The sequence below is a fragment of the Nomia melanderi genome, chromosome 6, assembly GCF_051020985.1.
Source record: "Nomia melanderi isolate GNS246 chromosome 6, iyNomMela1, whole genome shotgun sequence".
NCBI classification, from domain to species: Eukaryota; Metazoa; Arthropoda; class Insecta; order Hymenoptera; family Halictidae; genus Nomia; species Nomia melanderi.
In genome coordinates this window covers 17,793,721-17,809,771 of record NC_135004.1, presented here as the reverse complement: position 1 = coordinate 17,809,771, position 16,051 = coordinate 17,793,721, and the positions used below count along the sequence as shown (strand labels likewise).

Here is a 16,051-nt window from a genome sequence, read left to right as displayed (position 1 = left end):
CGAAGGCGCTAGTGAAAGTGGGATATGGTAACTCGAGGATCGTCCAGTTTTTTGAAGGAACTGTTATACGATAAGTATCACTGATACCTGACGAATCATTTGCATATATTTGTAAAGGCGAATACATATAAGGTGAATAGTTGAGTGGGCTTGCAAGAGTACATCGCTGAAAATCAGTGAAAACATAGGCATTTAACGATCTAAACGAAGCCGAGTCATCTCGCTCGGAATTATCCTATCTTCGACACTTTGACTGTCAAGTGATTCTTAATAACCCGGAAACTAAAAAGTCCAGATTCTTAACGATCGCTTTACTATCTCCCCGATATCTCGTGCGTCCAATAAAAGGCCGCCAAGTTCATGAATATTCAAGTTTCGGTTGAAAACGGTGTCACCCTAATTCAGGTAGCGTGGCAGTCAAAGTGCTAAACAGCGTTCTAAGCGAAACGAAGCAGGATTTTCGACGCGGAGTATCGTTAGGCAAGGGGTTGAAAGCAACCGCGAAAGCGGGGGGCACGACGAAACGGCGGAGGGGTAGGTCCCGCGGTCCTCCTCGCGAAAAAAGAACGGATGGATCGTGATCCTGACGCGACACGACAATAACGCGGTTTGTCCGGTCGGCTCATCGTCGCGCGGGGATCACCGAGCCGTAATTAACGAGTTCGCGAGCCAATTGGGAGAACGGAGGAGAGAGAAAAAAGTCGGCATAGAGCCGGTAACCGTATACCGTCGCCGGCTAATTATATCATCATTTTTACTCTCTCGCATGATCGATGCGAATTTTGCTCATCCGTAAAAAGGCACGCGAGCCGGGGCTTATCGAATTTCTCGTCGAGCGTACCGGCCCGACGTCGTTTCAGCGTGGCCAACAGGTTGTCCGGAGGAGGGCCGATCCTGAAACAAGGATCGGGTTTCCCCGTAGCTTTACTGCCTGCGGGAATATCGTATTCCCCGTCAGCGGGCTGGTTCGTGCCGGAAACGGAAGCGAGCCGCGTCTCTATAAACCGCTGCTCTACGTTGTACGCCAATATTTGAGACAAACATTACCCGCGACCAGAAAATATATTAGGCTGTCCCCTGACTCTTCTTCGGCGATCCGCTCGTAACCGTCCGGCAGAATTTTTCGGAAGGGGTTGCGAGACTATAAGAGACGGAGGAAGGTGGAGATCTAATCGTACACTATTCGATACTGTAACGTGAAGCATAAAATATTGTGCGCGTTATGTGTTAACTCTTAACGCAGCGATGCCACCATGGCGTGGGACTTTTATGGGAGGGCAAAAATCGTTTTATTGATCATCACTGTTACTGTTGTAATGTTTACAATGAACTCTGAGTATTGTGCTGGGTCACTTGTGTGAATTTGTTTCCGCTTGTTGTCTATGTTGTATTTTTTGGTAAGTAAACGTGAAATACCTCACGTCCGTTAAGGGTTGAAACATTAGGCTCACGGAACACGTCTGACACAGGAATGTTTATTTGATAAATGTTTATGTCCATTTTGATAAACGCAATTAAGCGAATGTGTATTCCAATTGTATGTATTTAAAGCTGTAATTTTGTGAGAGGACATAACTTAGGACGACCTGATACTTTGACAGTCGAATCTTGGTCTGGAAGATCCGACCCGGTAGCTTTCGGCTGGTCAGATTCTATAGAACAAACGCAACGGATAAACAAGCAATGCTTTCGCATCCGTTCGGTGAAATGGGAGTTACAGTGAATACCGTGATACTCAAAATCCTCGTCTTAATCCAAGCATGACGACTGCTGGGTCATTGGAGACCCGAATGGCTACTTAGACTCAGGACGCATAAATCATCGGCGAATATTATGTAGGATATTTATTAATCATAAAAAGCTTAAGCCACGAGACTAAGCAACTAATCCGCGCGCATAACCGTTCGCCTCTTCGCCGAGAAAGAGTACTTTTAATAAACCGAGAACGGTTCTCGGATACCTCTCCTTAAGACTCGATAATGCTTAATAAATAATGTTTGGTATGTTCGCCGGGATGATCAATAATTCTTATTTACTGTTTCAATGGGAATGGGATGCTCGCGGCTCGTCGCGCGAGGATTAACGCGGGGATCGCGTACGATCGAGGATTCGGGGGATGGAAATTAAAGTGGACACCGTGTACGATATCGCAACCGTGAAATTATTATTACTCTCTTACAATATCTGTCTCTTTAATGTTCTCCTTGAGCTATAAATCGTCATTCGTGTTTTGTACATGAAAGTATCCAAAAAGTCAAAAGCACTGTTCGACGCTTGTTTCCTCCGGGTCACGCTTAATGAGGGTCTTAAAAAAATCTTGGCGCGCGCGCTTCGCCTAGGTATTACTGCCATCTCTTCTCGTCATCTTCGCTCTCTTTCTTTTTTTTTGTTTTCTCAACGCATTTCCGTGTTTCTCTTATTATTCCTCCGTGGAGCGAGCCACGACTGTGTGGATTAATGAACACCGCGGTGCTTCCGACGATCGCTCGACAAGATCGAACCGACGCGAGACGAACGCGAGACGCTAAGCTCCCATTTCCTTCTTCGTTTGGCAGTGCGAAGCAATCCTCCTCCCCGTTTTCTGGTTTCGTTTCCTGCATGTCCGCGCAGCGTTCGATGCAACGCGTTTCACGCGCGATCCGCGAACCGAGGTGGCAGTCGATCGTCGGCGGTCCTTCGCACGGTTGGCAATCGTCGTCGTCGTTTGTGTCGCGATGCCCGACGATCGAGAACAAGCTCCCGACGTAACTGTACTCGACGCGACTGAAATCGATACGAACGAAACGAAACGAGAAAGAATGAAAATAATTACCGTGCCAACGCATCGAACCGCTACCCGTACGAATCCGGCGAGACCGAAGCGATTTAATTAACAGAACGGAAACTAAGAAACGAAGATTTATCACAGCTACTACATTTTTCATTTTCTTGCCATTTTAGCCTTTCGAATCTCATCGCGTTAATGGAGCAATGTGAATTAGCCTTGAAACGTTTACATCTGTATAAAGGCTCGAGGTATGTTGCTACGAAACAAGAATGCGTGTACCGATATCCTTGAAGAGGGTAATTAATCACGGTCCGAGCTGCCACATCGTCGGGATCGCGTGAAAAATAGGTTGCCGAAGAAACAACGATCGCGCGAGCGAGTCACGCGACGGATCTTCCCGGCAAAGAGAACGATGGCGGGCTTTCCAGTTTTCACTGGTGAAAGAGCGCTGCTTTCCGATTATCCAACGACTCGCCGCCGATCGGGAAAACGCGGTCGAAACGTAACACGCGCGCGGAACGTTCCCCCGCTGCTCCCCCTCGCTCTCGCGTTTTCATTTAGCTCGCGTCGAAAAGACGGACGCGGCCGTCGCACGCGATCTCTACAGCCTAGAACTCGTATTACCTGAAACTATGCGATCTATTTCTCTACTTGTTTTATGCAAGAGGCAAGCCGTCCTTTCTCTAAACCGAAGCGACACCGCAGCACTCGTGACGAACATCGAAATGCGGCCTACTCGACGAATCAGGGGAAACGCGTATGAAAAGAAGCGTCGGTGCGAGAAACTGATTCAGTATATCACTAAGCGTGGCTCGCGATTAACCCGTGTGTTCTGTAGCTGGTTCTCACAGTAATATTTCGTAAATAAACAAAACGCCTTTTAATTTCTCTTTAAAACTCATCGGTATTTTATATGAACCTCTTAGATATGGGCTGAGTCCAGACTCGATCTTATTTAAACCGTTAAACGTCTATATTTTTAATTGCTTCTAACCGTATATTCAATCTTACACGGGTCTCTGTTCAACTATTCTTTTCAAATGTATCTGTTTTCATAATTCTATCTGTTTTCGTTAAGTATCAATGACATTCGAGATGCAACAGTTCTTCCGAAGAACTCGACTCGAGTGAATAACGCACAGGGGTTAAAACGCGCGTGGATATCGACGAACGAAAGATACGGAACGGTCAGCGGAATAGAATCAAGTACCTGGAGAGTTTCTCTCCGAGAAGTGACAAGCGAACCATTCGTCACGACCGCTGCCCTCGTCATACACAGAATTCCTAATAAATGCGAATGCTACATCAACGACACGTTACGAGCAGACCGGTACTCGAGGCAAAGATCGGGACGCGGCACTCGATATTTACAGACCGGGGCGGGTCGGCGTGAGACGGGTGTTTTCGAGGCTCCTCGAAAAATAAAATTTCCCTCCCGTCCGTCGCGCCCACCGAAACTCGACGCAATCGTCCAAGTGTCCACTACGTTTATTTTTCGTTTATACTCTTTGTACATTTACAAGTCATGTCTCGCCGTGAAAACTAGAAAGCCGTCCGTCGTCACGAGCGGTCCTGACAGGCGCGTCGTTGTTCGTTGCTCCGACGAACCGAAGCTTTCATCGGCGCGCGTCTCGAGTATCAAAAGCGCCCGGCGTTTCGGAATTAAATATCGACGAGGATCCGTCGTCTACGCGGATCTATCTCGAGTGGAACGTTTCGGTGATACACACAGGTGACACGACGGTGAATGGATATCGATCGATTGGTCTGGCGGATCGAGCGTCGCTCGGTTTAATTCCGAACCGCTGGCACGTCGAGCGTCTCAAGCGGCTTTTCCTGCTCGATTTAACCCTTAAGTACGTTCTATTCGTAGATCTCAAATACTCGGTATTTATAGCGTGTCTATTTCGCCGTGTTGCGCGCGTGAGTGGAGAGAGAACGTGGAAATGTCGGGGAAAAAGAGCAGAAAGACGGAAAGAAAGTGGGGGGTCCGGCAGCTCCGATAACCAGATTCTAATCGGCGCGGAACGGTACTCAAGAGTTTAATCGGCGAGCGATAGCCGAATCGACGATAAACGGAAGAAGCGGCGCCTGTTGCCGAGCAACCGTCGGCCATCTCGTGAAAAACAAAACGAACGAATCGCTAACGTTGTCCCCGGCTCTACGTCTAGCACTGATTCTCCGTTGGTAAAGCGATCGGCCGACGTCGCGACGCCTCTGACACGAGAAAGAGACGGCACGCGAGTCTACCTCCCGGTAGATAGCGATGATTCCCTTGTGCTTCGGAACAACCGCGTCAAAGGGAACGCGATAGTCGATCCGACGAAGGAAGGGAGTCGCGGGGAGAGAGAGAGAGAGAGAACGAACAGAGGAGAGAGAGATTTCCAACGATAATCCTCGTTCCCATTTAATCATTTTCATCTTTCGTCTAAAGCGTCCCTCATTTTTCCTCTAGATTTGCAAAAATACGACGTCCACCGGCGTCCACCTTCCCTTTCGTACTTTGTCCCTTTCTCTCACGCTTTCTCGCCCGTCGTTTCTTTGTTCTGCAGTCCTCCCCGCCCCTCGAAAAACCGTGATTCGATTTTCTTTTATGTACAGAATGCGTCTCCCCAGTGTATCCCGGCGTTCTCCGCCGCGCGGCGTCTCTCCCTTTTCCTCTCTGCCACGCTTCTCCCTTCCTTGAACAGCGTTTCTCCGTCGTTCCACACGTTTTACACATGTACAAACGCAACACCGGACGCCGAGGAGAAGCGGCAACGGACGAGAAACGCGGCCGTCGAAGGTGATTCTCTAAAACGGAAAGGAGACTCGAGAGCGAGCCTCGCTCTGCGTCTCGCCTCGCCGTATGCTGCGGATTCCTTCGGATGGCCGGTGATTATCTACATTATCTTACGCAAAGTCTTTACAACGCCTCGCTAAAATATACATTTACAGTTATAAAGTCGCCGTGGGTAAAGGTGTCGGTACAACGCGAGAAAATCCTCGGTATAAAAATGAAAGGGGAATGGGGGAACGGGGAAATCGTGAGGAAACGGGTCGGAAGGATAATCGCGAAACGGGGAATAAGTGCGCGCGGTCATCTCGACGATAGAGCAGGAAGATTAAGGAAAAATAAAACAAGCGTACAGCAAATTATCTTTTAATCGAACTTAAATGTGAAACGCTGACGGTTTTGTCTTCCCCTCTACGCCCCCGTCTGTCTGGATCGTTTTGCCTCTTTTTACCTCGCGGAACGGAATTTTCCTCGTTAAGCGGGCGATTTTGTGTTCCGATCGATCGAACTGACGCGACCGTCTTCAAGATTCGTAGGGGTTGAAATCGATAAAAGAATCACTAAATTATAAGCCTCGCGCGTTTTCGTGTACGCCGAACGCTTGTCGGTTCGACGGTGATCGATGAATTTTCTACAATTATAATATCAAACGAAACTTATCGATCGAATGCGATCGTCGCGAATTCCTTTTCGGTCTACGCGGTTCAAACTGTATCCAATAATTTTCTTGCGATTATAATACAAACGTCAATGATTAAGGTTCTAAAGTGATTAAGCACAGTCGTCGGGCAGCCGATAAAGAGGCTCCGAGCGAGCGAAGCGTTTAAACCACCAGGCTCGACCACGATCAGCGAAATGGAAATTTCGAAACGGGCGCCGAATAGACTCGGGGGCTATCGAACAACTACCTCCGCCGCTAAAAATATTTTACGCTACGGTCAATTATACCACGAGATCAAGCGCGACTGAGTGGCCGAAAGTTTCCCCCGCCGTTCCACCCCCGTGAATCAAATGAACGATTTACCCTAAACCGTGCGAATAACCGCTAAATTATCTCTACCTAATGAACGCAATTCCCATCTAAACCTAATTATTAGATCGCCGCTGAACACGATCGACGATTCCCTAAAAATGAACTCCGAACCGTTTGCGAGTAACGAAAACAAACGCGAGAGATTATTGGTCCCAGCCGTATGATAAGACGAGTTTCCTTTTGATCCGCGTCCCGACAACGGACGAACGAACGAACGAACGAACGGGGCTGACGGTCTAACGCGACGAGAGTGGACCGAGAGGGAACGGCGATCGAGCACCGCGATCAAATCACGCCACGAGATGTGAATCGATGAACACGAACAGGCATGGGGACGAACACAAGAAATCACAAGAAGCTGGCAGCGCACGGGACACGCGTATGGCACTGAGGGTAGATGCCAAAACGGAACCGGAACGAACGTTCACCCTTCTGTTGCGACAGCTGACCGAGCTCTTCACCAGCTGAATTTTCTATTATCTTTTTTTTACTCCGCTAATCGTTTCTTCCCATTATCACGTCACGATATATCTACATTAGTGTACAAACTAAATAGTTTACCTGTATCGCGGCCGAATCTTTGTTCCGTTCATTGTACGCCTCGCCTTGGTAAACGTCCAGGACTAAGAATCACCCGGTCGAGTAAAAAGAAAAAGAAAAAAACGATCGAGTTCCGCGATATTAGAAGGCAGCGAACGTTACGCCGAATCTTGCGCGGGTCAGTCAACCCCGCAACGAAAGGGTTTAGAAAGAAGAGAGAGATTGTAATAGTTGCGTGAAACGAGCGACGACGGCGCGTCGTTAACGAGGAGAAATAATCGTGTCTCGGCGATACGGAAAAAAGAGGAAAACGGAAGAGTCGCGCGAGGGAATGGAAATCGATCGGTCGCGTCTACGGCTGAACGGGGGATGATGACGCGTATACACAGAGATAGAGCTATACATATACATATACACATATATAACCGTACAGGTGTATATACGTCTTTGTCACGTTCGTTCTCTGCTTTATGTTTTCGATGGCAGTGCCTTGGTTCGCGTCGGTCGACGTCAGTTGTTGGCAGTAGTCTCGTTTACGCGCTCGCTGAGGAGGGGATCGACGAGGAGGAACGATCGCGGCGCGCGATCGGCGAGACGGGTGAACGATCGACGGGGATCGGTTTAAAATACAAGCGTGAAACGAATAAGGCTTCTAAGGATCGTCTACCGCGATAACGTTACGGTTGGCAGTGCGCGATTTTTGGCAGTGACGCGTTACATTTCATATCCCCGGCTCTCCCTCCGTCCCTGTATCCGGCGTCGATCGGTCTCGGCCCTCGCGGATCACGGCCCACCGCGATTCACCTCCAAAAACGAGTGGCTCCCTCGGATTGAAAAAGAACAATCTTTCGTCCGCTTGAAGTCGCAAGCTGATAGGCTGATCGCCACCGGGCGATCCATCGATAATTTCGACTAACTATGTACACGGTGTCTCGCGACCGCGTCCCGTCGCCGGTGAACGCGCGAACCGACGCGACGCGACGCCATTTACAAAGTCGAACGAAATCTCTGGGCGCGGCCGCGCGGCTGCAGCGAACGGGACGCCCGACGCGCCTCTTATACAATTTCTTCGCGGGCAACTAGAGATCTATCGGATTACACGTATAATCGTAATAATAATAGTAAGAATAATTAATCGATCAATTAGCCTAGAGTTCTTAATTACAATCGTATTGGCAGTGTTTCTTAGCTGGTGTGTGTAGGTGTGTTTCCGTCCGTGTGTGTCCCAAGCACTCGTCGCTCTCTACGCGCGCTAACAATTCATGTCGTTCCCTGTCTCTGTACACGTTCTACCTTCGGCCAGTGATCCTCCTTCCGCTACCTTAGCTACACAACACGTCATCGACACGTATTCCCTAACCCTTCTCGCCTCGGTTCCCTTAATTTACAAGCATTCATCTGTTTATCCACTACAATTATATATGTATACACGTGCGCGATCACATTCCGCAATGTCAGAAGTTATAATTCGCGATACGAGAAATATACTTCTACGATCTCGGCCTGTCTACATCTATGAAAATAGCGATTCGACACGTTTCCGAGTGTTCTCGCGCGAGTCTTCCTCCTTGTCTTTCTTCTCTCCTCCTTGTTCTGCTTCTATTCTTGCTCCTCCATCTTCTTCCTCTTCTTCTTCTTCTTGTTCTTCTCATCCTCCTCCTCTTCTTACACCTCCGAGCCCTTCTCCTCTTCGTTCCTCGTTCGTTAGTTTATTTCTCTTCATAATACATCTTCCAAAGCCTGTGCAGCAACTCCGTGGAAAATGTAACACAGCCATCGTGTTTTCTATCTCCCTATACAGAGCAACAGCTTCTCGCGTACGCGAACGCGTACAGCACGATGCGCGAATTCGCTTTCGTTGCCGAGCTTCGCCGATCCGCTTCCGCTTCCGTATTTCTATGTCTTCGTTTCGGCCCAGGTATCTCCGACTCGGGCGTGGTTCGAACGGTTGTTGCTTCGGATCTTGGCCTGCGGACTTTGATTCGCCTCGAGTCGATAGAGTGGCGTTCGCGCGGATTCATGGAACTGAGACATGTGTGCTGGTCGATCTTCGGTGATGAACGATGGCGAAAGAAACCACGAAAGATACGAAATGAAAATAGAAACCGAACAGTGAATTGTTTGCCGTCGAACGGTCGAAAAATACTCGATCCGGAGATTCCTGGTTTCGGCGGTGATCTCGACGACGCCGACTCGAGAGATAAGAACGAGAGGGGTGAACGGAGAGAAACGATTTCTCGATTTCGATCTTTTCTCCGCTCTTCTCTTGTCTTCTCTTTTCTCTTCTTCTCTTTTGGTTCGCCGCGCAACGACAGGTTCGCGTTGGCATGCTGCACGTGGATCCGGCAGAATGATAAAAAATAGGCGACTATTGAAACCACGCCGAGACGTCGGACACGCGTCGCGCGGCAAGCATGTCCCGGGTCCCGGGGATTCTTACTTTTGCTTTTCGTTTGCATTTTGTACAGCGTCCCTTTTTCTCCGGAAAGGTAATTACGGAATATACCTCGATAGAAATCTCGTTGGCGAACGGGTCGCCCGACTGAACGGTATCTGTCACGTGGATTATCGGTATTAATGATGAACGAGCCAAAAATGTCATCTTCTCTTCGTTTTCGTTCGATGCGCTCAATTTTCTCCGTCTACCGTGTGCCTTCTTTTCGGATTCTCTACTTCTACGCATCTCTTTGTTCCCTCCCCCTTCCCCGCCGCACGACGACGGCCAGCGAAAATTTCTACCGAGCTGAAGATCGAGGTAGATGCATCACCTTCCGAGAGTTGGTCTCAAGGGTCGAGAATGAGTCAGAAAAAGTTCGCGGTTCACGCCTCCCTTCTCCGCCCCTATCTCCTGGCCTCTATCGCGGGGCACTCAAACAGGGCCCGGAAGCGCCAAGGGGCCGTTGCTAGATATTAATTGATTCCTAAGGCCACCAGAGTGATTATCTCCTTATCCACCACGCGTTAACTAACGTTTAACAGTTTATTTTTCCTCGCTTCTCTTATGCTTTCAGCGTCATCGTCGCGGTCCTCCTCGCCCTCGAACGCGAATCGAGCGGTTCGCCCCCCGTAAAATCTCCGTCGCGGTGTCGCGCAATCGTCGTCCCTCTCCTCGACTCTCGATCCTCCCTTTTTTTTTCGCATTTTTCTTCCTCTTTAAATTCCATATTAAATTCAACTCCACCGTCCGGTCATTGGTCTTCGCACGGCGGTCAACGATATAAAACGTATCCACGGTGAGGCACTTTCGAGGCCCAAGCCCAGCTCTTCCGAGTCCAACGAGTGCCGGCTTGCAGGACAGGCACTCGTGGCAGGAATCGACCCCAAACGTATGGAGACTCTTTTCTCTTTCGATATCGATAGGCAACAAGAATATCCTTTTCATCGCTATCCACGACTACTATTACAGTTTTTACCTAACGACCAACGGATTTAGGCTAAATAAATTAGAATGTATTGTTCCTCCTAGCGGGTGCTTATTGCTGCATCCGTTCCCGGTGTTCTCTCGATTTGTTTGTCCCATCTTCGTTTCGTTCCCCGACCCCGTAACGCGGGTACCTCGTAGGAGCCGCGGTTACGGGACTCGCGTCCCTCGTCTGTGTCTTTTATTAGTCTTCGTCTTGGACTCGTCTTGCTTCGTCGTCCCCGTTCGCTCGCGCCGTTTTCCTCGCCTCCTTCTTCCGGCTCGCGCAGACGGAACACGTCTAACTCCGGTTATGATACCTTCTGGACACGTTCTGGTTCCGGTTCCCTTGCCGGGCTCCTCTCTACCCAGACCAGGAAGCACGATCGTCCTGATACAGGACCCGTCCCTAATTCTGGCTTAGTCGTCGCTGCTTCGTCACACTTGTCCTCGATCACCGCGGCCGACATTATCACGAGTTCTTGACCGGTTTCCGGCGCTGCTTCGGCCGCGTCAACGGCGGCGTGCCGCCGCTTATCGCCGAATACAGCGCCACACTCACCTCTTCCGGATTGGCGGACGCCACTTTGCGTATCCCTACGTTCTTCGTGCTTCGGACCTCGGACTCGAGCACCCACTCGTCTGGCTCGCTGGTGGAACATTTCGGATTCGATCACACGCTCGGTTTAAACCGACGGGCAGAACAAACGATCGGAAATGGTCACTTTCGATCCCTCAACTGTCGAGTTTTCTCGGTGAACGGTGTTACTCGCGGACTTTGAATGGACTGTTGGTATTCCCATTTGCCGATGAAATTGTTGAACAAAAATGACCATTTCCGAGGAGGAATTCCGAGGAGTACTCACATATCTGGAGGATACCACCGCAACAACACTTTAGTCTTTCCATCCATTTCCACTCTTCGAGCTAAAACCTGCGGCAAAACGGGAATGTTACACGTCTGATACGCTGATACGGTTGAAATATTCCGGCAGTTCTCGTCGAATTCGCTTACTTGACTAGTTAGGGCCATTGAGTTTCCTGGTGTCTCGGCGAGACGACCTTGCGTCCTCGATTTCGCCAACTGGAGTAACCTGTGCTGGAGGCCTTCCATCACTCCCGAGTCGAAGTAGTCGAACAGTCTCGCTGCAATATAGGAAACAAAGTCTCGTCATCATTTCTACATCATTTAACCTGTTGGCTACGTCGCGCCGCTATAGTAGCTCGCGCGGCTACCATTTCTCCGAACGGTACACCTATAGTGGCTCACTTCTACCCTGTCATATTCACACCGTCGTGCATTCTAACATAACTACACGGTGGAAATCCCTTTCAACTCTGAAATCGCAATTTACGGCGAACATTGCCGTACAGTAATAAGTCTCGGCGTAGCGACAAGGTTAATCTTGAAAATCTTCCACTTTAAATCAGCAGGTACATCTTTCAAAGGCTTGCAAACCGTTTGCAACATTGAATTTCGCGCGAGCAGGTTCCGGCGAACGGTAAATCCCTGACGATGCGACTACTCACCGGACCAAGGTTGTCGCCTGTATCTGAGCCGCTTCCCATTTCTTCTGACCAGCTTCCCGCCGCTCTCGCAGCTTCGCCTGCCGGTGTTGTTGCTGGTTTCCGGTTGGTTGAAGTGTCCGTTCACGTGCCTCTCGAGAGCGGTCTGAAAAACGAAGTCGGATTTATTCAAGACACGGTATTCCGGCACCTTCCAGGGAGAGCTTATCGTTCCGTTACTTTGACGAGGACAATTTTTCGAATCGAGAATCGATTCCGCTGTATCCAACGAGTATACTGATGGAGTACAACACCGATGTGTTCTGGTTCTGCTCTGTGTATGCAACGATCGTTTCGATGAGACGCGAGGATCGAGACGTGAAGAAATAGAGAAAGACACCCAGAGACGTTCGACGAGGGGGATGAAAAGAATCACGACGGACAGTAGTCTCAGCTGTCCCTGGAAAATGCACACCTTCCGAGGACAGTCTGACCGAGGCAACCGGCGGCTAATTGCCTCGACCACACGGCGACGGTTCACACGACAGACATCGTTCGAAGAGCCTTCGTCGCAAGTCAGGAGACTGGTGGACCGTAGGACGTTCAGACGAAATATGCGCGCGTCCTGTCCGTTCATCGCTTCTTAACGCTTCCGGTGAGCAACATGATACCTTGGCTCTCAATTTTCACAGAAAGTACGACACGAATCGATCGTTCGGTCGATTGAATCTTACAAAAGCTCGGCAAACGACTTCCATTAAGAACGGAATCAAAGAGTCGTCGTTGGGATTCAATCGGAAATTTGAAAATTAACGCCGGATAATCCAGGTATCACTAAGTGAGGCGTCAAGGGCTGAAAGAACACGGATCGGCTTAGAATCTAAGGACGCAAACCAGGGAGTACATCGAGATCGACGAATATTACCATCACGGAAAACAAAGTAAAGAAAAACAGTCAGACGGCTGAACTTCGAGCGTCCTTTCTCACACTTCGGAGACAAGGTTCAGGACTAACGAAGATTCGCGTAGTCCCTGATTCATACCCATGATACATTACCCAACGAGTCAACAACACAAGAAATATAGTCATCTGGAATGATGCATGTCAACGCAACACGCCTGAGCGCGTTCGGTTGAATGCTTGGTGGTCAGAAAAACAAACGGATTATTTCAATCAATGATCAATGTCCACAATGTTCACGCTGATCAGCCGAAGGGGGGTCGTCCACAGACATCCGTGGAACGAGGCGAAACTTTGTTCAGTACGATCGTCATTATCGGGATGCATCGGACAGGCGATTTGCCATCAGCATCCGCGATTCATCATTGATTCCCGCGCACTTAACAACAATCTCCGTTTCGTTAAAATGCCTCCGAACCGAGACATCTCTATACCTGCGAGCTGAATCTGCTGCCGCAACCGTCGACGATGCACCGGAACGGTTTGTTCCCGCCGTGGGACAACACGTGCCGCTCCAGCCACCTCCGCGAGCAGGAACTCCTCCCTTGGACCTTGCAGCCCTGCCACTGGCACACGAAATTGTCGCCGCCGGTCTGCGTGTTGATGTGCGCCGCCTGCAACGGATTTCCTTTCTTCGTTTCTGTCCGCTCGTTTCTTAATTACGGGGTCAAGTGCGCAGAGCTCCGGCCGGAGCGACGAGGGATCGAGGGGCGCGGATCGTTGCACAGCGCGCGCGGGGAAACCGTACCCGACGGACGCACGGTAGCCGCGGAGGTGTCGCGGTGTCGATTACACGGCGCAAAAAACCGACCGGCGGAAAAGTTTTCGGCTTTCGCGAAGTACAGCAACATTGTAACTGAAGACCGAGCAACTCGACACCCCAGCTTCGTTGTTCCCTTTGCGATCGCCACGCCTGAACTTCCGTAGATAACGCCGGCCACTCGGTTAGCGCTTTATTAGAACTATTTCGCTCGGATCGTATGACTTTCAATTAATCGGCCACGTTGGAATCTAAACCTGTATTCGATCTCGCACTGCCAAGAAATCCGATCGAACAATAAACTGTATTCTACTTTCGTAATCTATTACTTTTGAAATTGCAATCGCGTCAGGAGATACGTCGTTCCGAGCTGAGTGGTTAACCGATCGCAAGGGAAATCGAAGCAGAAATCGTTACCGGTACGAAACGAAGGCTATAAGAGAGCCACACCTGTAGATGTTCAAGGAGCCCTCCGCTGGATTCGAAGCTCTCCTCGCACTTGTCCCATCGGCAGACGCCGCTGTCCGTCGTCTGTTGCCGATCCTTCTCGGGTTCTCTGGCTGGAAATCGTATGGTAGTCGGGGCGGAGAGTATCGGCGAAAGCGGTGGTTTCGACTCGCTGTTCCTCGACTCGCAGCTCCTCGACTCGCTGCTCCTGGAGTCCTCCTCTTCCTCCTCGACGTCGTCCTCGTCCGCTGGACTCGCCTGCGTGACCTTCGCCTCGGTGTCCTCTGGCACCGACAGCCTGGACAGCAGGTCCTGGCCGCCCTGTGACCTCAACGAGCCCAGGATCGACCCGCAGCCGTTCGTCAGGTTGTTGTTCTCGTTGACGTGCGGCTTCGACAGGATGCACCCCTTGAAGTCGAGCGCGGTGGCCTCGGTGGTGGCGGCGGGGGTCGGCGCCGACTGCTGCGAGATGTTGTTCTTCGCGTTCGGGCTAGCTTCGGACGTTAACCTACGCGGTTTAAAGGAACGCTTGTAATTAGAGATCGCGACCATCCCGTCTTCATCGGACCCTTGGCTTCGTTGCCATATTCTATTAGGACGGGTAGTGCTACCCCCGGCAAAAGGTATGTAACTGGCGGAACGTAATAGTTATCCACACATCCAGAACATAAAAAGACTCTACACAAAAGGGAACGTAACAATAACAAGTGTTTCCATAGAAATCAAAGGCTAAATACAGATATGAGCATGTTTGTTCGCTTGTATGGTAGAGGAACTGAAAAATGAATGCTAACTCCGGAAAGCGTTCAATCATCTTGTCAGCATCGAAAGCAGCACGTTACACATTGTTTTATAGTCTTTTGGAATCCGTATGCGACTTTATCTTTATCGACAGAGTTATCTACAATCTACGAGAGAACGCGATTTCCAATTTGTGTACTTTCTTTAGCCGTGTGGCACGGTAATCGAATGCTTCCCGCCGGGGGCAGTGAAGCTACTAAACCAAAGAACAAGAACAAGGCGACTTGGAGTGTAAGCAGAGAGATGAAATGATTAGATGGCTGTTCCGTACCTCGAAAGCCGACGAATCGACTGTTAGACGCAAGTATTGGGATTCGCGATGAGCTGGGCGTACAGACGGTTACAATGTCTGTAACTCGGCGTCCCTGCTTGTTGAACGGTAACCTACCTGATCGACGTGATCTTGCAGCTTGGCATGTTCTTCAATACGTCATTCGAGATGGGCAGACTGGGCACTGGTTTCGGTAACTTCTTGTCCATCTTACCATTGGTCCTCGGCACGATTACCGGCGGTGTCTTTTTCGTCGGCGGCGGCGACATTGTCAACGTTCTCACTTCCCAATCGTTGCTGGACGCGTTCCTGCCGTTCGGCGAGACGGTGCCCAGGTACTTGGCCAATCCGCCCTTGTTCCTCTGCACCGTGGGTGGCCTCCTGAACTCCGACGAGCTCTTCGCAACCAGCACTGACATCGTTTCGCTGTTCTTCTTGATCTGCGCTCACACAACGAGCACCGCAATATTAATAATCGCTCGTTTAACGATACCCCCTCGTTACACGGGGAGAATTAATTAATAAGCCCGCGTGCGGTTTTCGTTTATGATTTAATGCGACTCGTAATATTCGCCTGCCGGCCATCTATTACGCGTCGTTCGACAGCTTTTGTTTTCTTCTTTACTGTATATTCTACCGCGGGACTTCCTTCCGCAGGATAATAAGAATCCAATAACTCCGCCTTCCACTATTCTCGATTACTTGTAATCGATTACGTGCAACCCGATGTTTGTATAACTGAATATTTACGTAGTCAGAACAAACTGTTCTCTCAGAGTTCAAACAAGA

General features: G+C 49.8%; 1 protein-coding gene across 1 annotated transcript in view; it reads right to left on the bottom strand.

Moving 5' to 3' along the window:
• Positions 1-2,140: 2,140 nt before the first annotated feature.
• The window catches only part of jing (AE binding protein 2 jing), a 197,489-nt gene continuing 183,578 nt past the window's right edge, over positions 2,141-16,051 (bottom strand). Inside the window, exons 3-9 of the mRNA XM_031983805.2 lie at positions 15,380-15,702; positions 14,194-14,698; positions 13,418-13,597; positions 12,047-12,188; positions 11,532-11,662; positions 11,383-11,450; positions 2,141-11,166 (exon numbers count right to left, since the gene is read on the bottom strand). Of these exons, the coding sequence (XP_031839665.2) occupies positions 10,989-11,166; positions 11,383-11,450; positions 11,532-11,662; positions 12,047-12,188; positions 13,418-13,597; positions 14,194-14,698; positions 15,380-15,702 (1,527 nt within the window). The 3' untranslated portion in view covers positions 2,141-10,988. The remainder of the gene's footprint in view (positions 11,167-11,382; positions 11,451-11,531; positions 11,663-12,046; positions 12,189-13,417; positions 13,598-14,193; positions 14,699-15,379; positions 15,703-16,051) is intronic.